The sequence below is a fragment of the Ictalurus furcatus genome, chromosome 20, assembly GCF_023375685.1.
Source record: "Ictalurus furcatus strain D&B chromosome 20, Billie_1.0, whole genome shotgun sequence".
NCBI lineage: Eukaryota > Metazoa > Chordata > Actinopteri > Siluriformes > Ictaluridae > Ictalurus > Ictalurus furcatus.
In genome coordinates, this window is record NC_071274.1 from 20,326,196 (window position 1) to 20,349,731 (window position 23,536).

At 39.4% G+C, this 23,536-nt stretch overlaps 2 protein-coding genes across 9 annotated transcripts; one reads left to right on the forward strand and one right to left on the reverse strand.

Moving 5' to 3' along the window:
* Positions 1–1,418: 1,418 nt before the first annotated feature.
* On the forward strand, positions 1,419–14,846 carry LOC128624376 (adenylate cyclase type 10-like). 5 transcript variants are annotated; one of them, XM_053651982.1, is made up of 26 exons: positions 1,419–1,975; positions 2,649–2,696; positions 2,780–2,818; positions 2,908–3,051; positions 3,132–3,337; positions 3,441–3,486; positions 4,393–4,475; positions 4,645–4,842; positions 5,135–5,256; positions 5,357–5,433; positions 5,743–5,914; positions 6,057–6,109; positions 6,207–6,452; positions 8,329–8,613; positions 9,144–9,186; positions 9,355–9,568; positions 9,654–9,779; positions 9,887–10,053; positions 10,151–10,298; positions 10,636–10,840; positions 10,930–11,026; positions 11,126–11,241; positions 11,596–11,713; positions 11,836–12,031; positions 12,190–12,378; positions 12,531–14,846. In XM_053651982.1, the coding sequence occupies exons 1-26, from the start codon at positions 1,846–1,848 to the stop codon at positions 12,693–12,695; spliced, it is 3,633 nt and encodes a 1,210-aa protein (XP_053507957.1). In that variant the 5' UTR covers positions 1,419–1,845; the 3' UTR covers positions 12,696–14,846. The 5 variants fall into 5 exon arrangements, with proteins under 5 accessions (XP_053507957.1, XP_053507958.1, XP_053507961.1 ...); XM_053651983.1 differs by having other exon boundaries at positions 2,908–3,030; XM_053651985.1 differs by having other exon boundaries at positions 1,823–1,958.
* Positions 14,847–15,284: 438 nt separating this feature from the next.
* On the reverse strand, positions 15,285–20,173 carry LOC128624377 (uncharacterized). 4 transcript variants are annotated; one of them, XM_053651991.1, is made up of 9 exons: positions 19,996–20,173; positions 19,221–19,373; positions 18,842–19,000; positions 18,461–18,613; positions 18,069–18,221; positions 17,698–17,829; positions 17,546–17,603; positions 16,781–16,856; positions 15,285–16,182 (listed from the first exon to the last, which is right to left on the reverse strand). In XM_053651991.1, the coding sequence occupies exons 1-9, from the start codon at positions 20,014–20,016 to the stop codon at positions 16,134–16,136; spliced, it is 954 nt and encodes a 317-aa protein (XP_053507966.1). In that variant the 5' UTR covers positions 20,017–20,173; the 3' UTR covers positions 15,285–16,133. The 4 variants fall into 4 exon arrangements, with proteins under 4 accessions (XP_053507966.1, XP_053507964.1, XP_053507963.1 ...); XM_053651989.1 differs by having other exon boundaries at positions 17,546–17,606; XM_053651988.1 differs by lacking the exon at positions 16,781–16,856.
* Positions 20,174–23,536: the final 3,363 nt, after the last annotated feature.

Below are 23,536 nucleotides of genomic sequence, written 5' to 3' on the forward strand. Positions count from 1 at the left end.
AAAAAAGAAAAAGACTGATTATATATATATATATATATATATATATATATATATATATATAATCACATTTAATTAATACATTTAAAATATTACCAAACAAAATTCCCTGACTGGAATAGACTTTATTAAATTTCCATGACCTGTGGGAACCCTGTAAGTGTAGTAATATTTCTTGATATATTATTTTCAATAATTATAAATTAGAAGTAGCATGTCTTCTGCCTATAGCAGTTTCAAAGATTGAGGAACGAAGAACTGCATTAAGAGAATGAATCTTGCAATGAATTTAATAGAGTGCTCGTGGTTTGTCATGTTGCTAACTTCCCGTAGCCTATCCTAGCCTGATCTGTTATCTGATAACACACCCTAAAACTAATTTAGTGACAAATATGCTTTAAAGAACAAGTTCATTTGATTCCGATGTACTGACAATATGCGATCTTATTCTTTAAACGTCTTACCGTTTAAAAGTGCGTCACAAAGGGTCTGTTTTGCTGCAACTCTACTGTGCTGTTAGCATTTAGTGCTAATTTCAGGGAAATATTGAGAGGTTCTACGATCCGCCATTGCTGTAAAAAAAAAAATGGTCTATTGGAGTGAACGGAGTTGATGCAACACACTCTCTCTCTCTCTCTCTCTCTCTCTCTCTCAAGGGCTCTGAGTTTTTCTCTAATTTTCTGCCGTCTTTGTCTCTTTTTGGCGTCGTGCCTTTACCGACTATATAACGTACATATAATATAACAAGGCTTTAGTTTTTTTGAGCGAACTTTGGTAGCTAGTACTTAGCAACACATTCCCGCTCAATCAGTTTGAAAACTACAGCCGATAAGAATATAAAATGCTGAAAGAATATAAACTCATGAAAGGAAAATACGACAAAGAAGACCCAAACACGAATGAGACAACCTTCCTCTCCCAAAACTCCAGCAACTTTTCTCCTTAGTTCCCAGACGTATATGAACTGTTGTTAAAAGAAGAGGGGAGGCTACACGTTGGTAAACATGGCCCTGTCCCAAAATTTTTCAGACATGTTGCTGCCATTAAATTCAAAATCACCTTATTGTTTTCTATGTTCTATTGGGAATAAAATATGGGGTTTATGAGATTTGAAAAGCATCGCATTCTGTCTTTATTTACATTTTACACAGTGTCCCAGCTTTTTTGGAATTGGGGTTGTGTGTGTGTGTGTGTGTATATATATATATATATATAATGGGATTCAAAATGGGATGCTTTTCAACATAAAGGGACGTTACCTGAAACATCTGTTTTAATGGTTGAATATAGCTTGAATGAATGTTAACATATGAATCCTGCAGATGTGCTAATGTGGACGCTTTCTGTTAGTAGGCTGTCAGGGGCTCTACCCTTCCCTCCACCCCCTTTTTTTTTTTTTTTTTGGCTTTTAATTCATATTTGTTTATTTAACTATGTTTGTTAAAAAAATAAATGAGCTTGTGTTTTAACTTACTTTTTTTTTTTATTTACATTAAAATAAAAATAATTTCCCTTCTCAGTCATCCAAGTGTGATTATTAAACAGAGAGTGAGTTTGTGTTCACAGTTAATGAGCATTTAATTCTTTCTTTTTTACATTCATATTATATTATTCGTTTATTCCTCCAGTAAAAGATCAGTGCGCTTCAAGGCGCCATCTAGAGGCGATTGAAGGCAAATACTGCAGCTGAATAAAACGGGGCTTTAAGAAAGCCGGACGCGTCACTGGTCTGTGACGTCACAACTGGAAGTGCAATATAGAATGTGTAATTGTTCAGAAATAAACTGCTTGTTGTCTTGACAACAGTTTACTGGTTACATTAACCGTAAATGAAGTGAAAATTCAGACATGAATTTCGACACCGGTGATATTAATATTTCCTACATAGGTCGTTCTGAGTTGTACAATGTTTTATCATCACAGGGAATTCGCGCCGCAGAATTCAAGACTGGTGTTTTGATGTACGTGTATATAGAAGGTCGGTGAGCCGGGCAGCCTGTCTGTCCAACTGGTTACTTGGTAAAAACAAATGCTTGTTTTATGTGTAAATATTTTCTTGACTGCACAAATATCATGTAGCTACAATTCTAACTGGTGATTCGGGGGGGGGGGGGGGGGACGATGACGACTTAATCACTTCTGCTCACTTATACTGTATGTACATGCTTAACTATTTTCCCAAGAGCAACAATCAGAATTCATAAACTATTTGTTTGTTTACATTGTCACTACTTACTATAGTACATAACTTGACAGCATGAACAATGGACAATATTACAATTTAAATATAAATAGTAATTTACATTACTAAAAAGCATCTTTACATTACATAACATTAGGAATTGAGTGTGTGTGTGTGTGTGTGTGTGTGTGTGTGTGTGGTTGTCTGAGAGTGAGAAAGAGAAAACATACGAAGTGGGAGGGATGGGCTTGGTGGCTGCGACCAAATTGTTGAGGCCCCCCAGGCGCCCCCTGGCGGCCACCAAGGGGGCCGCAGCCCCCACTTTGAAAACCACTGAATTAGTGAACATGAAGATACCACCTTTTTAGACAAATTAGTTTGGACTCTACGTTTGTTTTTGTTTTTTTGTACTAAATGTATTTTGATGGAGTACTCTTGTTTTCTTATTCTAGTCGTTTTTCTTTTACAGAACAATGGCCATATGTACCCTACAGAAGCTCGGCAGAAATAGCTGCATGTAAGTTATGAATTTTTTGCCCTGCACTAATTTCTTAGTACATTTTGAACTCAGCGGATTGTAATGTCTGTTTGAATCTACAGGTATCCATGCTGCAGGCGGTTATGTGCTGCATCAGACGGGTATCTTTATTTTATTCAGGAAAGTTATTTGCTAGAAAACATATTTGCACGTATGACAGTACATCACTGTTACATAACCTTTCCTGCAGATTGCACGATTCTGACTGAGTGGGGGGAGGAGAACGTGCAGATGAGTGACACCTTATCTCAGGTTGTCCAATGTGCTTACAAAATTCTGGAAGTGTGCAAACTCCAAAGGATAAAAAATATCAGTGAGCGATATGTCAAAATAGGTGCTTATTTATTTCTACATGCATAATTTAGTGCCTTTATATTTGATAGAATATTTACATGTTGTTCTTGTTTCTGGTAGCATTATCAACTGGGGGGTTCACCAAAATGAGAATAATAAATAAAAAGATACCGTGTTGTGCTGTCTTTGGCCCGGCTGTGGAAGAGCTACGATCGGCACAGGCGCTGCTGAAGCATGGCGACATCGTTCTGTGCCCTGAAGCATGGCCGTTCTGCGGCAGACAAAACCTTACTGTCAAACATACTGAAAATGAAGAAGCTGTCAAGGTTGGTCTTAAACCTCATCTAGCAGACTTTTCTGAATTCCCTTTCCCTTAAGTTCAAAAAAAGGTTGAACTTAATGTTAACGATATAAATGTTGATACATCAGGTGCGATGCAGCAAGGAACAGCAGAGTAACGTTCGCATCCATATAAGTAAGGCACTTTTTTTACACACAGCTTTTAATACGTAAATTTCTATATTTTAATTTATTTATTCATTTTCATATGATTCATTTACATATGATTCATTTACATGTGATTCATTTTCATGTGATTCATTTACATGTGATTCATTTTCATATGATTCATATGATTCATTTACATGTGATTCATTTTCATGTGATTCATTTTCATGTGATTCATTTTCATGTGATTCATATTCGTGTGATTCATATTCATGTAATTCATTTACATGTGATTCATTTTCATGTAATTCATTTACATGTGATTCATTTTCATGTGATTCATTTACTGATTTGCTTCTCTTTAAATCCAGTTTTAGACTGTGATATTACAAAGGTCTTTCCAGATTATTACTTGCCACACTGTATGAGATAACCCCAGTAAAATTGCCTGAATTCTATAATATAATTTGTTCACCATGTTAGGTTTAAATCCTCTAAAAACAGATTCGCAATTGACTAACATTACTCCGTTCCAGTTCACATCCTTCAAAGCATTGGCATGTTTTGTTTACTCTCACACTCCCCCAAACACACACACACCCAAAGTCTCCATAAAAAAAAAAAATGAGACAGCAGTGTTTCCCACAATAACCAAAAGTTGTCCATGATGTGAAAACAACTCGGAGAGTAAACTGAACTAACCAACAAAATTACCAAGACAAAAAGTTCCAGTAAGAGAAAAAGCCCCTACTGACTTCAAGTCTGATAAACAGTCTGCGCACAATAACAAATATAATGTCCTTAACTTTTAAAGACTTGTAACAAATAATATAACAGTGTAGGACGTAAAGCCGAGGAAAAAACACTAATAAAATTAAATAATACGTAAATTTCTATTGATATATAAATCAATTGACGTGTTTTATTTCTTTAGACCCCAAGATAACATACCTAATAACAAATAAGGAGAGAGAAACCTTCATTCGAGAATTCATGACGGATAAAGTCTGGGAAAAGGTGAGTACTATTTGAAGCAATAATGTATCAGAATTAGTACGCTAGATGGTCGTACAGTACATATTCTTAGTCGGAGTTGGTCCTTGGTGCTTGCTTCGTGTTCCAACTGCACTAACGCCAGAAGTGTACATGGAGAATGGGATTGAGTTATATATTTTTCTTCCATTAGATACGTGACAGCCGGCTATGGGAAGCCCACGATCATTCCCTGCCAGAGATATGGCCTACCACCATCATGTTCGTGAATCTGCAATTCGTGCTGACTCAGACGGATCTGAGATTCGGTCATCACGAAGTCAGCGAAACTATTGCAGAGCAGATGTTCAGGTGCCGTGGGAAAATCTGCGATGTCTTCTTTTTTGATGAGGTACGTTTCACAGGTCTTGGTTACTATAGAATTATTCAAACTTGAGTCGGTAGCAGACATTTAGCTGGGTATACACAGCTGATGGTGTTACAGAGATTTAAAGTATAAAGTAACATACAGTCACAACCACAATTACAGTTTTATTTTCAAGACGAGATTCTTACCTACTAATAATAAGGTCAAGTTCGACCAGCCTTCAGAGAAAACTCAGACACCTGCAATTTTTACCAACGTAAAGCTGAATGGGAACATCACACGCAGTCATTGCTCTGGATCTGTCGTGTGATTTCAGGGCTGTATATTTGTGTGTGCCGTTGGCTTACCTGGGGATAAGAGACCGGATAAGATTGCTCAAGCACTGCAGGCTGTCTGCCGGATATATGAGACGTGCCGCCAACAAATCGACAGTGTTTCGTAAGTCACAGCGTGGAGTGTTCCAAACAAACTCCTCATTATCATTTTACACACTTACACACATGGAGCATTTTGACTAAGTCCTGTTGGTGTCCTATAGGTGTATCTCTGTAGGCGTAGCTACAGGAAGAGTCAAGTACGAGTTTCAGAAGACCCCTTTGAGAGAATGTTGCAGAGGTAAGGAGTGTTTTCCTACATGGCGTTACTTCAGTGTTCTCTAAACATAGATATTTGGGCAGTGGTGGCCTAGTGGTTACTGATCAGAAGGTCAGGGGTTCAAGCCCCAGTGCTGCCAAGCTGCCACCATTGGGCCTTTGAGCAAGGCCCTTAACCCTCTCTGCTCCAGAGGCGCTGTATCATGCCTGACCCTGTGCTCTGACCCCAACTTCCTGACATGCGAAGAAAAGAATTTCACTCTGCATATGTATATGTGACCAATAAAGACTCATTATATTTTGTTAACTGTAACGTTTCTCTCTGTGACAGTGTCCGGACATACAGTGCATAAGGCTGCAGTGTTGTCGCTTGAAAACCCGGGGGTTGTGTCATGGGATAAGCCGACCAAACTTTACTCCATGCTGCCTCTTTCAACCTTCAATCCTGAAGAGACGAACCGTCAGCATTTGAAGATGTATCTTCATGTCGATGTAAAGCAGATGTAAATGCATTCATTTCTATTTTTCTTCTTCATTTTTGCTGTACTGTAGTTTTTTTTTTGTAGTGATTGAAATCATCTGAACACAATGAGTGATACGTAAGTGGATTACTTAATAATCTGAGCAACTGGAACTGTATTACAGGCTTGCTCATGAACCTGAATTGTCATCCGGTGAGATGGTCGGCAAGCGATTGGGTGAGTGTTTAACTTTCATCAGTGAAGCACAGTCCTTTTTTGTAAACAAGTCTTACCTCAGTAATGCACTTATTACTTTTTGTTATATCTTGTCTAGCGTTAGCTAACATGCTGACAATGCCGGACAAAGAGCTGGAGGTGGTGAAATGTGCCTCTGTTATTGGCTACTTCACCGACGACAACTTCACCTTTGAGCTGCTGAAGTACATGCTGCCTCATATGAATGAACAGGAGCTCATAATCCTCCTGAGATCACTGTTTAAAGCGGGCATCTTCAAGTGTGCCTCAGAGCCCAGGAACGTCTCATCAACCACGATCTGTTACTGCGAGAACAGCTGCGAAGGCAAGAGATTATGAGTCGCTGTGATATTTATTTTTTTCTTTCTCAACTTTAATGGCTTGTTATCCATTTCTGTCTTTTTCTTGGATCTGCCAAACGTGTTGAAGATTTGTATGGAATTCGAATATAGCCAAATAGCTTTAGGTTGCAAGTCTCCATTGCTGAAACATCTGGTTTTGTTTAGGAAACAAGTACACGTGACTTTGAGGAATGACAGAGGATTTGAATAACGCTCTCAAGTTTAAGGTTGATCATTTCGATGACTACTGAAAGTCCGAAATGTTTTGGGTGTGGTAAAGAAGGGGATCTGATGCGTTCTTGTCCTGATACAGAAGCACAAATTCGAGGTTATAACACTGACCGAAAGATACAGGAAGTTAAAAGTCGTTAAAAAAAAATAGTGGAAAAGTCGATGAAGGGGAAACTGTGACGAGTCGTGTTGAGGCAAGCGCAGGAAGGAGAAGAAAGGAACCAAGAAGGATGTGTTGAATGAAATCGAAGGAAAAAGATGTAGGGAAAACAGGATCATGTTGGTATAGATGTAGATGATCCAGGCTTGCTCTTCTCCTCTTTTCGGGGAGGATGAGGCAGATTTTAAAATGCCAGCAGCTGAGAGGAAATCTAATAGATGGCAAATGGAAGAAGAAAAGAAAAAAATCAATGTCAATGTTCAGTTCAGAATTTGAGGAGGGAGAACTTAATGCAGTTGAGTTTTCAGGCGCAGAAAGTTCAAGACAGTCCTCTGACTTGTCGGTTGTGAGTAGTCAGAAGAAAGATTCCAGTGGATGTACAAGTTTAGAGCAAATGAGAAGCTTCTTACTCTCTACCAAAGAAAAAAGAAAAAAGGATCAGTTATTGCTACAGCAATTTTATAAATGATCTCCCAAAAGTGCCTAAAGCAATTGAAACCTTACACAACTGCTTAAAAGCAGACTTCAACCTAGATAATATTCTGAGGATAATTTTCCAGGTCTAAATATCTCTCCTGATTTGCCAAATTAATTGTCCATTAGCAATTTCAAGTGATTTAACCGACCGGAGTTTAACATCAATCGGAGGCTAATCGTTGCATTAAATATGTGTAAAGGATTTAAATAAAGAAAGTCTGATACAATGTATTAACACTCTTTGGAGGACTTGGAGGACAAAGACTGAGGCTTTTAATGAAATGTTTACCGTGCTTGTTTTCATTTTTGGCTTTAAGTATTACAGAGGAAACAAATGAAGGGCCGTTTGATAAACTTTCTACTGGGTCAGGCAGAAATGGATATTTATTTAAGTATGAACAGAAAATCAATGTTGGAAATAATTTTAATAGAGTGAATGGGTTCAAACGACTTGTTAAAGCAAGAATACGACACGATTTTTCCTTTTGTTCCGCTATGGGGAATTCATTTTTTTAAAATTTTTTTAAATTCGAAAGCATATTGACGTTTGAAGAGATATTGTGAAAGGTTGAAAATAATATCCGGTATTTTGCGGCTGGAACATGAATGGATGAAAAGAATGATTTTTTTTTTTTGTGCTATTGAACTGTTATGTTTTACTGGTAATAATAAAGGTGTTTTAAAACTCTAGTTCTCTCAACATACTTCATTGACTCGTTCTTATGAAAACACAGGTTATAAAAATGAATGTTTGGTAAAGGATGAATAACTGTAAGTAGAATTCAACACGGTGGTAAAAGGCTTTTTATCAGCACTGGATAAAATATTTACGTTTCCAAAGCATCCAAAGCATGGCGCAATTGCCGAATTGTCGTGAATCCTGATTCAGCAGCATGAAATCCTTGTGATTGTACTGTAATCACCTAATAACCCTAAATGTAATTCTTGCGTAATACTGAACAGTGCTGACACTTAAAGTGTTTCTCTCTCAGAGTACATTCGGTTCTCAATGGAGCCTGTGTGGCCGTGTCGGAAGATGAGTTTCTGCAACATTGATGAAAAGAAGATGGTGTATGAGCAGCTACAATTGGAAGAGACACAATTCCATGAGATCCACAAGTACTGTGCCACATTCCTGGAGAAAACGCCCTACCACTGCAGCAAGTGCAAAGCCAAGAATTTCCATTTGAGACACAAAGTAGCCATATATTACGATGGAAAGCATGTCCAGGAGATCTACAAGGAAATGCAGCGTTATAAGATCTTTCGGCGCCAAGGTCAGAGATTGAAATCTTCTTGACTTCCATTCCAGGGCTTGACCCATACGAACCTATATTAATGGCTTAAACCTTCAGATTGTTTACAGTGTTGGCCAGTATCATTTTCTGTGGTCAGAAATGAAACAGACGTCAGTAGTTCAACAAGAAAGCTTCTCAGTCGGTTTCTCAAACGCATGTAATATAACTTACATTATATAAACATGATAATGATTTCATTATTTCAGAATGAATAAGTGGTTTAATGAAGTTGTTCAAAAATAGCATCACGTTTACGAATGCGGTTTCCTGTAGAATATTGAAAGATTTTCACCAATACTGATCAATTAGTTGAACCGTATCAGTCACATCAACCACAACATGTTATCATCCAATTAGTCGGTCCTGTTCTGAACAAGTTCATGCAAATATACTGTAGACACACAAAAACACACTCAAGAATTCTATGGAGGTCTGCTTATGTGTATAAATACTGTGAGAAAAATGTGTAGAAATTGTAAAATAATAATAATTTTTGTTTCCGCGTGTAGGCGTTCGCTCTCGAAATCGGGTGTACCCAACTGAAGGAAATGGGTGAGGATAGAGTGATTCCATTCATATAGACGAAACATTTATTATAGAGATGTGATCGTGATTCAGAGCTTATGGACAGATGCTGATAAATCTGATAGATGCATTGCTGTAATGTAATGTAAGCTCACCATATACAGGGAGTAACATTGCTTGTGTGTATGTATGCAGTAATGATACAGAGAACTTCCTGGCCAAGGTGAAGTCAGGACTGACGGAAGCACGTGATAGGACGACCGCAGGCAGCTGTGAGTGTGCTCAGCTAGTGGAGACAGTACTCATCCTTAGACTGAGACACTGGAGGTGTACAGGAGACGTGCCCAGGACATTTTGGCACCTGGTGGAGAGTGCAGCTGCCTGTGTATATCTTCAGAATGATGCTAGGGTATGTGTGCAGTCTAACTGCTTATTTAACTGTATAACTGTTGGGATCATTTCACGTGACCGTGAGAAAGTGTGTCTTGTTGCAGGCGTTGGAGTATTTGACCGAGGCCAAGTGCATTCTGGAGAAATTAAAAGAAGGGAAGCCTGTAGATCCTGGAAACGTGCAAATCTGTGGAATTCAGCAAGCGTTTGTGCATCGGCTCACGGGAGAGGTATGTAAAGACTCGGGTATTCGAGACTCAAGTGCAAATCCAAAGTGCAAATATAACTTGGCAAAGACAAACAGGTCACGTCTTCGTTATGTCTTAATTTCTCCCAGATTCTGTTTAAAGCAGGGAAACTTCTGGAGGCAGAGGAGAATTTTAAGGAAGCCTTGAAGATCCTGAACTGCAAACTTCCTCGCAATTCTGTTGCACAATCCTTTAAGCTCAGATACGAGAAGCTGAAGAAACTCCATTACCGGTTCAAACCGTTCCAGATCCTAGAGTATGAGTCTATTGTGTTATCATGTTATCATTGCACAAGAAATGAAGACGGTCAGAATGCAGAAAGTTTTATAAGATGATTGTGTGTGTGTGTGTAGGGAAAGAAAGCTAGACTGTCTGCAGGAATGCTTCGGTTGTCTGTCTTTCCTGTGGCAAATCGGCTGCGTGCGTGGCCGGCTCAGGAGTGCATCGCTGGCCATCACCATGGAAATCAATCTTGCCTTCCAGAGCGTCAATCCGTTCATGGTGAGTGCCAAAGTTCGACAGGATTAAGACTGGATTAATCACAGTAAAGGAAAATGGAGAAAGGTGAATTAGAGTCGAGAAAGAGTCTGATCAATCATATTTAATGGAGGACATGTTTTTTTTTTTTTTTTTTGCAATATTTGCTTTTAGTTAACTTCACAGTCACTTATTATACCTGTAATGCATGAACCTAGATCGTTAAACACAGATCCCAGACAGCCATGATCTTTTAAAGATTTTCCTTCAGGTGTGTTAAAAAGTCTTGGGCCATCCATGACTAGATTGTGATGCCCATGTCACGGACAAGAATAACAAATCGTGTTTGTTGTATCTGCAGATCCTCTACTCCGTCATCGACTATCTCAAGTACAGTCAGTTTATAGGCGAGGAGAGCGAGTGCAAGCGTCTCGAAGCCTTCCTGTGCAGGACTTGTGCCAGCCTGTCAGACGACCGTGAGGGACGGAGGCTGGTCAGCCACTTGACTCGAACCCTTGCCGTCGTTAAAATGTGCACAGGGGACCTGGAGCAATCCATCGAGTGCAGTAAGTAGACGCGTCCTTCTTAACGGCTCAGTTTCCTAATGTGCATATGAAAGAGCAAGACTAAGTGTGTGGGGGTATGCGTTCGATAGCTATGCGAGCTCAGCAACTGAGTGAAGTCCAGAACAGACCCGGTTTGGACGCGAGGACCACAGCTGCGTTACATCTGCCTCTGCTCCTCACTGACAGGTGGGTGTGGGTTGATGTTGCTTCAGTTATTGCTTGAAACAATTATACCCGATGATGCAGAACATGTGACTGTGTGTGTGTATGTGTCGATGTGTACAGATACAGCGAGAGTGTGCAGCAGATCCAGACTTTGGAGAATCTGAGCAAAGAAATGTCGAGCAGCGTAGCTAAGGGCTGGTTTTATGCTGCCTGCATGAACTTCTTGCTGTATGCTGGTATGCGCTCTGTCAGTCATAGGCAGATCCATGAGTATTCCTTCTGTTACACGTGAACAGCGATGGGCAAAAATACGTAATGGAGCAAAATATAATCTAAATATTACATTTTGTAATAGAAGTATTAGATCAGTATTTTTCTATTCTACAATTCTACAAATCTTCAAGTATGAATTTTAGAAACACTATTTTGTATTTTCAATACATATTTCAGATCCATGTATCGTAAGTACAGCCCGTCCCTGTCCATGGTCAAATCTACTTTAGCTGTTTATAGATAAACAGTAAACCGACTTGAAAATATTCATCTGAAACATGCTCGAACATGAACCGTTTTGTCCTTGTTTGGTTCAGGATTTGCATTCAGGCCATTCGAGGAGTGTTTGGCTTTCGTGGAAGAGTCTTGGTCAGATGCGGACCTAGAAGCTGATAAGAGTCTGATGCTGCATCTTTACTCTGCAGTGGCTCTGTGGTGAGGAGTTACTCTAAGTAACTTTACTCTATGTGACTCTCAGTCACAGGTCTCAGATAGCATTCAGGATTGGCGTAAGGCCAAAACACTGATTCTGTAAGTGTGTGTGTGTGTGTGTTCAGGTATGGACGGCTGGAAAATTGGGCGAAGTCTGCAGTCTTCTTTGATAAGGCGTATAAAGTGTACGCTCAGATTCCAACCTCCATTGAGTCCATCAGTGGTGTGGTCATGCTCCTGGAGTGCAGCGTCCTAGTCTTCAGGAAAGACCTGACTGAATGCAACCGTCAAAGAAGGATTACGCTTAAAAGAGCACGGAAGGTTGTTTTTTTAAAAAAGCTTTAATTCAGATTTTTTTAAAATGAGCAGAACTAAGGCAGATAATACACTTCACACTAATTAGCTACTACACTACCTAAACATGAACATTTCCCCAACCGCTATATACACAATGTAACATGCTGTATTTTCTCAAACAGATCTTTTCAGACTTCACACAACGTTTTGGAAGAAATCACATCTTCGCCCCGCGTGTCTTGGACCTGAATGCTTACCTGCACCAGCTGACTGGAAGGAAAACGCTGGCGCAGGACCTCCTCAAGGAAGCTCTGGTGCTGTGTGAGAAACAGGGCAACCTTCTAGACCAGATGTGGATCAGGGAGAGCCAGGTACTACACAAGCTCACACTTGAATGTCCTCACGCTGTCCACCAACTTCCTTTTACCATTACTCAAGAAAAATGCCTGAAAACTGACTGTATGTCATAGAAGAGTCTTGGGGAATTTACATTCTTTAGTGAATTTGGTTTCCTCTCTCGTAGGTTGACTGCTCTGGTGCATGCAGCCACACTCCAGCGGAGTGGTCTACAGCTGTTCTGAGCATGCCCAGATGGGACAAAGCAGCAAAACTCCAGCCTGAGGAGCTGCTTGACTATCGCTTCCACTTGAAACAAGCAGAGGTTACACGCCGTTCCCATATTTTGTAAAAACTTGAAGGTTATTTATCGACACCTAGAATAGAGGATGCATTTTATTTGTCCGATACCCAGTCATTTACTGTACAACCTCAATTCTGAAAAAGTTGGGACAGTATGGAAAAAAAAAAAGTGTCATTTGAAAATTCAGTTCATCCCGTACAATATTTAAAACACATTATTAACACACTATTTGATGTTTTACTTTGGGAATTTATTTTTGAAAATATACAATCGTTTCATATCTTATGACGGCAACGCACACCGAAAAAGTTGGGACAGTCGACTGTTTACCGCTGTGTAACATCACCGTTTCTTTTAAGAACACTTATTAAGCATTTGGGCACTGAAGACACCAGTTGGTTAAGTTTAGCAAGCGGAAGTTTTCCCCATTCATCCATTATGCATTTCTTCAGCTGCGCTGTCCAGGGTGTCATGCACAAGATTACGCCATAATGTTTAGGATTTAAAGTGTAGAAAAACACTTTGGCAATGGCAGACTTAGTTCTTATGCAAATTATGAGGCAAGTCATGATAATTGAAAGAAATTTCCTGCAAGGCAGCGATGCACTCCTGCACAGTGCTCTTTTTTTTCCAGTTGCGCTTGAGTTTTACATTTACAGACTGAAGACCGGACATTCTCCTTTAGGATTTTCTGGAAGAAAGCAGAATTCATGTTTCCCTCAATTATTGCAAGTTGTCCAGGCGCTGAAGTAGGAAAGCATCCCCACACCATCACACTTCCACCACCATGTTTGACTGTAGATATGATGTACGTTTTGTGGAATTCGGTGTTTGGTGTCCGCCAGATGTAACAGGACCCCTGTCTTCCAAACAGTTCCAATTTCAGTCCACACAACATTCTCTCAAAAGGTTTGAAGGTGTGTTTTGGCAAAATTCAGACGAGCCTTCATCGATGCAAGAGAGGCCTGTAGGTCCTTTGATGTTGCCCTTGGCTCTTTTGTGACTTCCTGGATAAGTTGTTGCTGTGCTCTTGGAGGAAATTTAGAAGGTCGGCCACTTCTGGGAAGGTTCAATACTGTGCCCGGTTTTTCCATTTGGAGATAATGGCTGTCACTGTGGTTCTTTGGAGTCCCAGTGGCTTTGAAATAGCTTTGTATCCCGGTCATTAAAAACTGAAAAGCGTGCGTTCGCTGAGCGCTCGCGCACGCGCATGTACTTCGGTTTTCCGAGCATACTGCAAACTGCAGAGCTGAGATGAGATGAGATCGCCATGTTGACCTCTGGTGGGTGCTCAGCAGGTGAGACCACCTCATGGGTCTCAGGTTGGAGCTCTGCAGCTGAGCTCGCTAGTTTGCCCTCTGGCTGGAGCTCGGCAGGTGAGACCACCTCGTGGATCTCAGGTTGGAGCTTTGGAGCTGAGGTCGCTAGGTTGACCTCTGGCTGGAGCTCGGCAGGTGAGACCACCTCATGGGTCTCAGGTTGGAGCTCTGCAGCTGAGCTCGCTAGTTTGCCCTCTGGCTGGAGCTCGGCAGGTGAGACCACCTCGTGGGTCTCAGGTTCGAGCTCTGGAGATGAGGTCGCCACGTTGACCTCCGGCAGGAGCGCTGCAGATGAGACCACTTCGTGGGTCTCAAGCTGGAGCTCTGAGGTCGCCAAGTTGACCTCCGGTAGGAGCTCTGCAGGTGAGACCACTTCGTGAGTCTCATGTTGGAGCTCTGAGTAGGAGGTCACCCAGTTTGCCTGCTCATAATAGTGGGTGAACGGCATGTCAGGTTCATCTCTGAGGCAGGGCTCCCCCAAAAGATCCTCCAGGACTGCCCTGGATTCTGGACTGCCGAACATCATCATGAATAATCTCACAAACTGAAATACATTCTCCAGTCCCCTGGATCCCGTCCCAATTTTTGAGACGTTTTGCTGCCATCAAATTCAAAATGACCTTACTTTTTTCTTAAAATGGTATTTTTACTCAGTTTTAAGATTTGATATGTTTTCAATGTTCTATTGTGAATAAAATATGGGTTTATGAGATTTGCAATCTCTGTTTTTCTTTACATTTTAGTGTCCCAACGTTTTTGGAATTGGGGCTGTATTATATTTATTGTTATTAGTGTGCAATAATGTATAATCCTATACCATATAAACCTATACCCTTATACAGAGTGTATAATTATAGTTTTTATTGAAAATAAATATGATTCATGTATAATTCCTTACCACATGCTCAGCATCTCCTGCACTTTGGGTGGCCATGACGGTTTCTGGTCAGGCTGAGTCTGACTAAACCATCTCAAGTAACTTGAACCAAGTCATGTGACCCAGATACTCAAAACAGAGCAAACTTCCAGCAGGAACATTTCTCTTTGCTTTGTGTTTGTGTCTATCTGTCTGTTTCTTTATGAAATCCATTCAAGGATCATTGCAATTAACTTTGGCTGATCCTTCATTTTTAATAATGCAAGGAAAATATGCATTTATTGTTACTCCTATGCAGTGAGGATTGATAGTCACGATTCATGTCACAGGTATGATAAAAGCTTGAAAATTAGGCTCTGTCGAATAATTACAATAAATCCCAATTTACACAATTAATCCAGGTTGTGATGGACCAAGCAGTCAAAGGCAAGGAACGCAGGATTTCCAAACAAAAAATAATTTATTAAATGCAAACCAATCAAAGTTACAATTTTAATTGCTAATAAATAAATAAATACATAAATAAATAAATAAAAATAACCAACTGAATGAACATAACGTCAGGTCTGGGCCCATAAAAAGGGTCAACTACACAGAACCAAACAACAATAATCAAAAATAAATAATCATAACAACTAAACAACAACAAAAAATCACTTCCCAAGCCACACACAAGGGGACCTTATATACACAAAGGACTAGTCCATTACACACACAGAGAATAACACTAACATTTGGTAACACAATTAGAGTAAATAAACTAATTCATTTAAGAAAGATAAGGAAATGAGTCATGAACAAACAAATTAGTAATATACACATCAAACAATTATAGTAAACAAAAATAAACACACAATCCTACCCCGCGCATGAAAATACATATTGGAAATAACAATGAAACCGCACCCAAATCTGTATCTGTCATTATTATGAACTATATGGCATGATCTGCAACACGTTTAATCATAACACACTAAAAGGCAACCGGAATTAACGTGTAAAGAAAGAAAAAAGAAGGATTTATCCGTGTGTGTTGTTTAGTTACTGTCTTACTGTGTGCCCCACCCCCCGGATTTCATTAAAATTGCATATTGACACTCCATGTACTCACCAGTTGGTATTAATGTAATTATTTGTTGTACAGCAAAGTGCAATACTACATGCAATTGTACTACATACAAATATACAACATTTTAAAGTTCCTCTAAGTATCTTCCTTCTGACCATCCCTTTCTCCTGAGGCCGAATGTCACCCCAGTTAGGGGGAGGTCGATGTGAACTGCTAAGATTTCATATAAATTTCTGAAAGAAATTATCAGGATGGTGTCTAGACCTAATCCTGGATACAAAAAAAAAGTACATTAATGTCTACTATAAGCATGTGTACCAAGTATTGAGTGCATGAATTAACATACTTTTCAGAACGTCGACATTTCTGTATTATAAATTCTTTATTCGAATATTTTGAGATACTGGATTTTTGATTTCCGTAATCGTCAAGATTAAAACAAAACAAAAAAAGGCTTCAAATATTTCACTTTATGTGTAATGAATCTAGAATATATGAAATGTTCCAATTTTTGAATTAAATTACGAAAATAAGATGAACTTTTCCACGATATTCAAATTTTTTGAGATGCACCTGTATACTAATGAATAATTTGAAATGAAATGAAATGAAACATTTCCTGGAGTAAAGTCTGCTCACTGGGCAGGGCTGCAGGGGCGGAGGGCTTCACACCCTCATCTGAACCAAAAAATATTAAAACATGATTCATGCCGATAGTGTTTTACTATTTGCACCATCCAATTGTGGTCAGGGAACATCTTTATTGTTTTGTTACACATTTTACAGACTATATGATGTCTGTGGGTTGTTTTTTTTTTTTTTTTCTTGTTTGTTTTGTTTTACACGTGAGGTTTAAATCCATGCTTACCAAGTTGGAGCACAGCAGCAGCTGTATTTTTTTTTCTCCACTTTCCTCCATAATATCCCTGGCTGTCTTGTGTTATCTGTAGGCGATCCAAATTAAGCTGCTTTATTGACCTTAGTAAATATTTAAAAAGCCTAAACTAGAATTACAATGCGAAACTCTCCGAGATAAAGAGGCAATACATGGATATTATTAAAAGTGTGAACAAAGAGAAAAAGAACAATAATTCAAATATAGTCAAGAATATTAAAGCATTTGAGTAAATACAAAACGCTTGTTACAGGACAATTCTCATGAGGGAAAGCTTTTGCCATGGCTACTGCCAAATTACCAAATGGTTTGAAACTGGAATGTAAAATGTCTCACTTACAATATTTACACCTTTGATATCATGACACTAACTGGGGTCACGTGTATATATTTATACCTAATCTTTGGCTTTGACTTCATACGTAAGCATCTCTAAATACACTGTGCAACATAAAACGTCCAAATTATTGTGAGGCAAATTTGCATTATAAATATCTTAAAAGTATACGAATAGTCAGAGTTAATTATATATTTCGATTGTCTCAACGTCATTGTGAGATGTCAGAGTAAGTTTGGTGGTGTGAAATGTCAGAACATGTTAGGACATCATTATAAGTACTGTCATGGATATATTTCGCCTGCTCGCGAAATTTTATTATTATTATTATTATTATTATTATTATTATTAGGACAGGGACACTGACTGGAGTTGGATGTTGTCATTTAAATGGTCCTTACCAGGCATGGAGCTGCAATTTTGGTTCTCTGACATTGTAGCCATCCCTGGAAGCTCTATCTGCTGAACATGAAGCAAGCAGTATTGTGATACACTGTGGTGTAGTGTCGGTAGTATATGAATCAACATCATTATACTTAAACACTTGTTATACCTGGCCCTGAGCGCTGGGAGTGAATATCTGCTCCTGGTGGTACACGTGGGAGGATGGGATAGGGTGTGGCAGGTCACCAGCTCCAACCCACGGTCCAAAGCAGAAAATTGTGTCCCAGCTGAGGTAATACGGCTGTGGCAGGAGGAGAAGTAACAAAAAGGGTTTGGGTTATGCTTAAGAGACCTAACTAGGATAATCAGTTAACTTCATCTGTAGAACACTTTATCGTAGAGATGTAATACTGTATAGTAATACAGCATGAGAGAAAAGACGTAAATAATTCTGTTATTAAATGCAAATTCAAGATTCATATAAAAACATAATTTCTGAACTTAAACAGTCCTACAATTAGAATAAAAACGGTCTCATACCTGGGCAGGCAGGCCGTAATACGCTTGGCCCTGAGTGCTGGGGGTAAAGTCTTGTTCCTGGTTGTACACATGGGGGGCAGGGACAAGGTGCTGGACATCCCCATCCTCAACCCACGGTTCAGAGCTCGACGAATCCCAACTTGCGCAATATGGCTGTGGCAGGAGAGGAAGAAACAAGCAGGGTTTGGGTTAGGCTTTAGAGACCTGAACACGACATTCAATTAACTCTCTCTGTAGAACTCTTTATTGTAGAGATGTTATACTGTATAGTAATACAGCATGAGAGAAAAGACATAAATAATTCTGTTATTAAATGCAAATTCAAGATTGGTATAAAAATATAATTTCTGAACTTAAACAGTCCTACAATTAGAATAAAAACGGTTTCATACCTGGGCAGGCAGGCTGTAATACGCTTGGCCCTGAGTGCTGGGGGTGAAGTCCTGTTCCTGGTTGTACACATGGGGGGCAGGGACAAGGTGCTGGACATCCCCATCCTCAACCCACGGTTCAGAGCTCGACGAATTCCAACTTGCGCAATATGGCTGTGGCAGGAGGAGAAGAAACAAGCAGGGTTTGGGTTAGGCTTTAGAGACCTAAGTAGAACAATCAATTATATCAGTCTGTAGAGCTCTTTCATGTAGGGATGTAATACAGGGTGAGAGAAAAGACATAAATAATTCTGTTATTAAATGCAAATTCAAGATTGGCATAAAACAATTTCTGAATTAAACAGTCCTACAATTAGAATAAAAACGGTCTTATACATGTACCTGGGAGGGCAGGCTGTAATACGCTTGGCCCTGAGTGCTGGGGGTGAAGTCCTGTTCCTGGTTGTACACATGGGGGGCAGGGACAAGGTGCTGGACATCCCCATCCTCAACCCACGGATCAGAGCTTGACCAATCCCAACTTGCGCAATATGGCTGTGGCTGGAGGAGAAGAAACAAACAGGGTTTGGGTTAGGCTTTAGAGACCTGAACACGACATTCAATAAACTCTCTCTGTAGAACTCTTTAATGTAGAGATGTAAGACAGAATGAGAGAAAAGACATAAATAATTCTGTTATTAAATGCAAATTCTATATTGACATGAAAATATAATTTCTGAACTTAAACAGTCCTACAATTAGAATAAAAACGGTCTCATACCTGGGCAGGCAGGTTGTAATACGCCTGGCCCTGAGTGATGGGGGTGAAGTCCTGTTCCTGGTTGTACATGTGGGGAACAGGGACAAAGTGCTGGACATCACCATCCTCAACCCACGGTTCAGAGTTGGACGAATCCCAGCTTGTGTAATCCGGCTGTGGCAGGAGGGGAAGAAATAAATAGGGGTAGGTTAGGCTTAAGAGACATAAATAGGAGTATCAATTCCCTGTGCTGAACTCTTTAATGAAGACATGTAGTATTGTAATAAAGCATGAGAGAAATGTCCATAAATATATTTGTGTGTGTGTGTGTGTGTGTGTGTTGTATGTCTGATTAGAAAATCAGGCTGTTTATCCCAGTCATCTTAGGCCTCATGTTAATGCGAAAAGATAACGATATGATATTGGAGTGATTAGGTAATTTAAAAAGCTGGGGTGCTGAGGGGAAAATCCTTATCTCCTTTACTCAGTTGCTCTATATGTTCAGAAAGCCTTTTCACATGGTACACACTCCCCACCGAAATGATTCACTCTACACAGGTCTAGATATTTGACTTAGTATACTACAAGGATGTATCGTTTATGTTCAGTCTTCGTGATTCGTGATTAAGGCTTGGGCGCCCCCTCTTGGAGAGAACGGAAATTGTCACACAGATAGTGAATATTTCAATAACACCTGTCCTTCCTAACAATAAAAAATATATATGAATAGCTACCGTTAAGTTTAAATCGCTTAACGGCCTTATTCATAACACTACTATGTCTGCTCAAAGCTTACCATTTCTTCAGAAGAGGACATTCGTGCAGGAAAATGCTCAGATTAATGGTAAAGGTGTTAAAAAGGTGAATAGAGATGTTCAGAAATGTAAAAAAATTGCTTAAGAGATGTGAGGTTTGCTGAAAGGATCCGATCACAGGCGAGTTCTGAGCTGAAATGCGTCAGAAGTTTTTTTTTTTGTTTTTTTTTCAAAAAAAGCGTCACTGTGTGAGCATAATATTCTATTCTATTTTAATATTCAAAAAAACAACACCTAGCAACAACACCTAGCAACAACCCCCCCCCCACCCCCTTCTCCCCATTACTTCACTATCAATTCGTGTAAAATCAAGACATTTAAGTCATTATCATGTGAGAAATATTCTATTTTCTGCAGTTTTTTTTTAAAAAATATTTTTTTATTCATAATGCCCTTTTACGTGTAATTTTTTTTCTATTATTCATTAAACAGACCTTGATCATGTGGAATGTCATGACGAACATACTTTTAAAAGAATTGAAATAACAGGCGCTACAAGAAATCCCCATTTGGGATCTACTTCCATAACAGGTTTATCCATGAAACTGGTAAATTAAACCAACATGATGATGATGATGATGATGATGATGATGATGATGGCATTAGACACCCAGAAATAGCTACCAAATGTTGCTGTGTTGGTACTATATCAAGGGTGCACATGATGTACCTTTAATTAGATTTTAAAGTAAAGCTAAAACGGCAGATCAGCAGTCCTTAAAGTACTTTAAGTTATTTTAAAGCTGTACCATATTTCCGTTTCCAGGTTAAATATACTAAAGCTACAAAAGATGAAGGCTACCCTTATGTGGTTCCACACAAACAACAAGGAAAATTACAGTTGGGTGACTTTATTTCGGGTCACAATTTTAAAATAAGAGATTAAACCGAGTATTGTCTCGGTTATATAATTCCTTGATTAATGTCACTAACCGACATACAGAAGATTTTATACTGAGCTGCTGCATGCACACAGCTGATCTCACCAGTCTATATCGTTTGAATTGATTTGAATGTTTTTCTGACGTCACTGATGAAATGATAATACACTTCATCCCTCTCTGAAAATGGACAAATGAAGTTGAAGTTTTCACTGGACATCGCACTGTAACCGATTGTTTATTATTATTATTTGCTCTTTTTTAATTTTATTTTTTGATTAAAACACTTTTTTTTTTTTTTTTTACAGATATTTGAAAATACAAGAAAAGACATCATAGATGTAACAAACAATTTCATACTAGAGGGGGCTTAATGTAGATCTATATAAAGATACTGAAAAGTTGACAGATTTTCAAAGTTTGAACTGCTTTTTTGCTTCATAGAGAATCGTATTGAGTTAAAATAATGTTCCGTTTCTGTCTTGAAAGATAGAACACAGGGTTGTTGTTGTTGTTGTTTTACAGGAAAACTTTTATTTGTGAAAATGGAATTTTGCCAATAAAAGAATAAAATGGAAGCTATTATATAAACCTGTCTGCGTTTGGCTCTACAGTTCTCCAAAAGACCAAATCATAAATGTTCCCATAGCAACATAAATTGGCCGTCAATATTCTTTGTAATAAAATCTCAAACATTTGGACACAACGGTTTTACAAATCGGCAGTGCCAAAACAAATGCACCACAGTTTCAGGACAACTGTCACAAAAAGTGCAATTCAAATCAGGGTCACCTGTAAATTTTACAAAGTAATGTAAAAAAAACAAAACAAAAAACCCCCCACAAGTATACGTGTGCGTTTAGAATAAAGAAGCGTGTGCGCGCTGGCCCAGAACTTTCCCCCTCGTGTGTCTGAGCTGTGCATGTCCCTCTAGAGATCCCGTCCACAAACTTGGTCTTAAACAGAACGTCGGCGTTGGTGAACATGCCGTCTTTCAGTGACACGACCACAAACTACAAAAGGGAAGCAACAAACAAACAAACAAAAACATTTCAGACAACTTGTATTCATTTGAATCAGTTTGTTTGTTGAGAATAATACAAATTATTATATTTCAATGTATAAACTTGGGAGTGTGTGATGGAGAGAAACCAGACAGAGCAGAATTTCTTCAATCTTGACATTTTAACATTGTTCACATATAGCATGGTATACAGCAAATTACATAGTACACAGTACGTTATATATAAACTCGTAACTAAAAGTGAAGGTTTGTGAAGTAACCAGAGTTGGATTGCAAAATATCCACAAAAAAAACAAAACCCTAAAATAATAAATAAATAGACAAACAAACTAGTGCAGCTGTACCATCCATCCATCTTCAATACTGCTTAATCCTTTTCAGGGTCATGGGGAACCTGGAGCCTATCCCAGGGAGCATCGGGGTACACCCTGGACAGGGTGCCAATCACATTCACATTCATCAACTACGGACATGCCAATCAGCCTACCATGCATGTCTTTGGACATGGGTATTTCCTCTTGGGGAGGAAACCGGAGTACCTGGAGGAAACCCCCGCAGCACGGCGGGTGCACTGTGGATCAGGTGGTAGAATGGGTTGTCCGCTAATCATAGGGTTGGCGGTTCGATTCCCGGCCCACGTGACTCCACATGCCGAAGTGTCCTTGGGCAAGACACTGAACCCCGAGTTGCTCACAATGGCAAGTTAGCGCCTTGCATGGCAGCTCTGCTACCATTGGAGTGTGTGAATGGGTGAATGAAACACAGTGTAAAACACTTTGGATAAAATTGCTATATAAGTGCGCCATTTCATAAGTAATTGTTTTTTTCTTTTCTTAAAACCCCCAAGTGCCTGAACATGCAATCTTCTTATCCCTGGGTTCTGATTTGTCTGATTTGTCCACTTCTGGGACTATTAAAAGTGCACCTGAGGTGTCAATCTGTGGTCTAAAAAATATAGCTGGAGTGCGCAGAACCAAATCAAAAACTCCCACAGTAGTGTCCCACAATGCAACTGCTAGCAGTTGTATTGTCGTCGTTAAAATGCTTTTTTATTTGAACGACTATAGGACCTGTTGTCTCTCCTTGAGTCTCTTATTGAAGGCGTCTGCTCTGCTTTTTGCCTGGTTGAGTTTCTGCTGCGCTGCTTTCAGCTCTTTCTCCCTCTCCACCTCGACATTCTTCATCTTGTTCTCCAAGACTTTGTACTTTTCCTCCGCCTGCTTCTGCACCTCCTTTGTCTTCTTCAGCGTCTCCTTGCTTTCCTTTTGAAACAGACACTCAACTTCACTCAAAAAAATTATACATTATATATATATATATATATATATATATATATATATATATAAATCGATCCAGCCATCCATCCATCTTCTATACCGCTTATCCTTTTCAGGGCTTTCACGGGGAACCTGGAGCCTAAGGTGGGGTACACCCTGGACAGGGTGCCAATCCATCGCAGGGCACACAATCACACACACATTCACACACCCACTCATACACTACGGACACTTTAGAGTAGACATCAATCAACCTACCATGCATGTCTTTGGACTGAAGGAGGAAACCAGAGTACCCGGAGGAAACCCCCGCAGCACGGGGAGAACATGCAAACTCTCC

Bases quoted from the DNA above. Each gene is read 5' to 3' on its own strand.
- LOC128624376 (XM_053651982.1), top strand. From the start codon at position 1,846: ATGAATTTCGACACCGGTGATATTAATATTTCCTACATAGGTCGTTCT. The intron at 4,843-5,134 runs GTACGTTTCACA...GTGTGATTTCAG, and splicing joins ATGTCTTCTTTTTTGATGAG to GGCTGTATATTTGTGTGTGC. The intron at 9,569-9,653 runs GTATGTGTGCAG...GTCTTGTTGCAG, and splicing joins ATCTTCAGAATGATGCTAGG to GCGTTGGAGTATTTGACCGA.
- LOC128624377 (XM_053651987.1), bottom strand. From the start codon at position 20,016: ATGTCCTCTTCTGAAGAAATG. The intron at 18,614-18,841 runs GTACATGTATAA...CTCCTGCCACAG, and splicing joins ATTACAGCCTGCCCTCCCAG to CCATATTGCGCAAGTTGGAA. The intron at 17,830-18,068 runs GTATGAGACCGT...CTCCTGCCACAG, and splicing joins ATTACGGCCTGCCTGCCCAG to CCGTATTACCTCAGCTGGGA.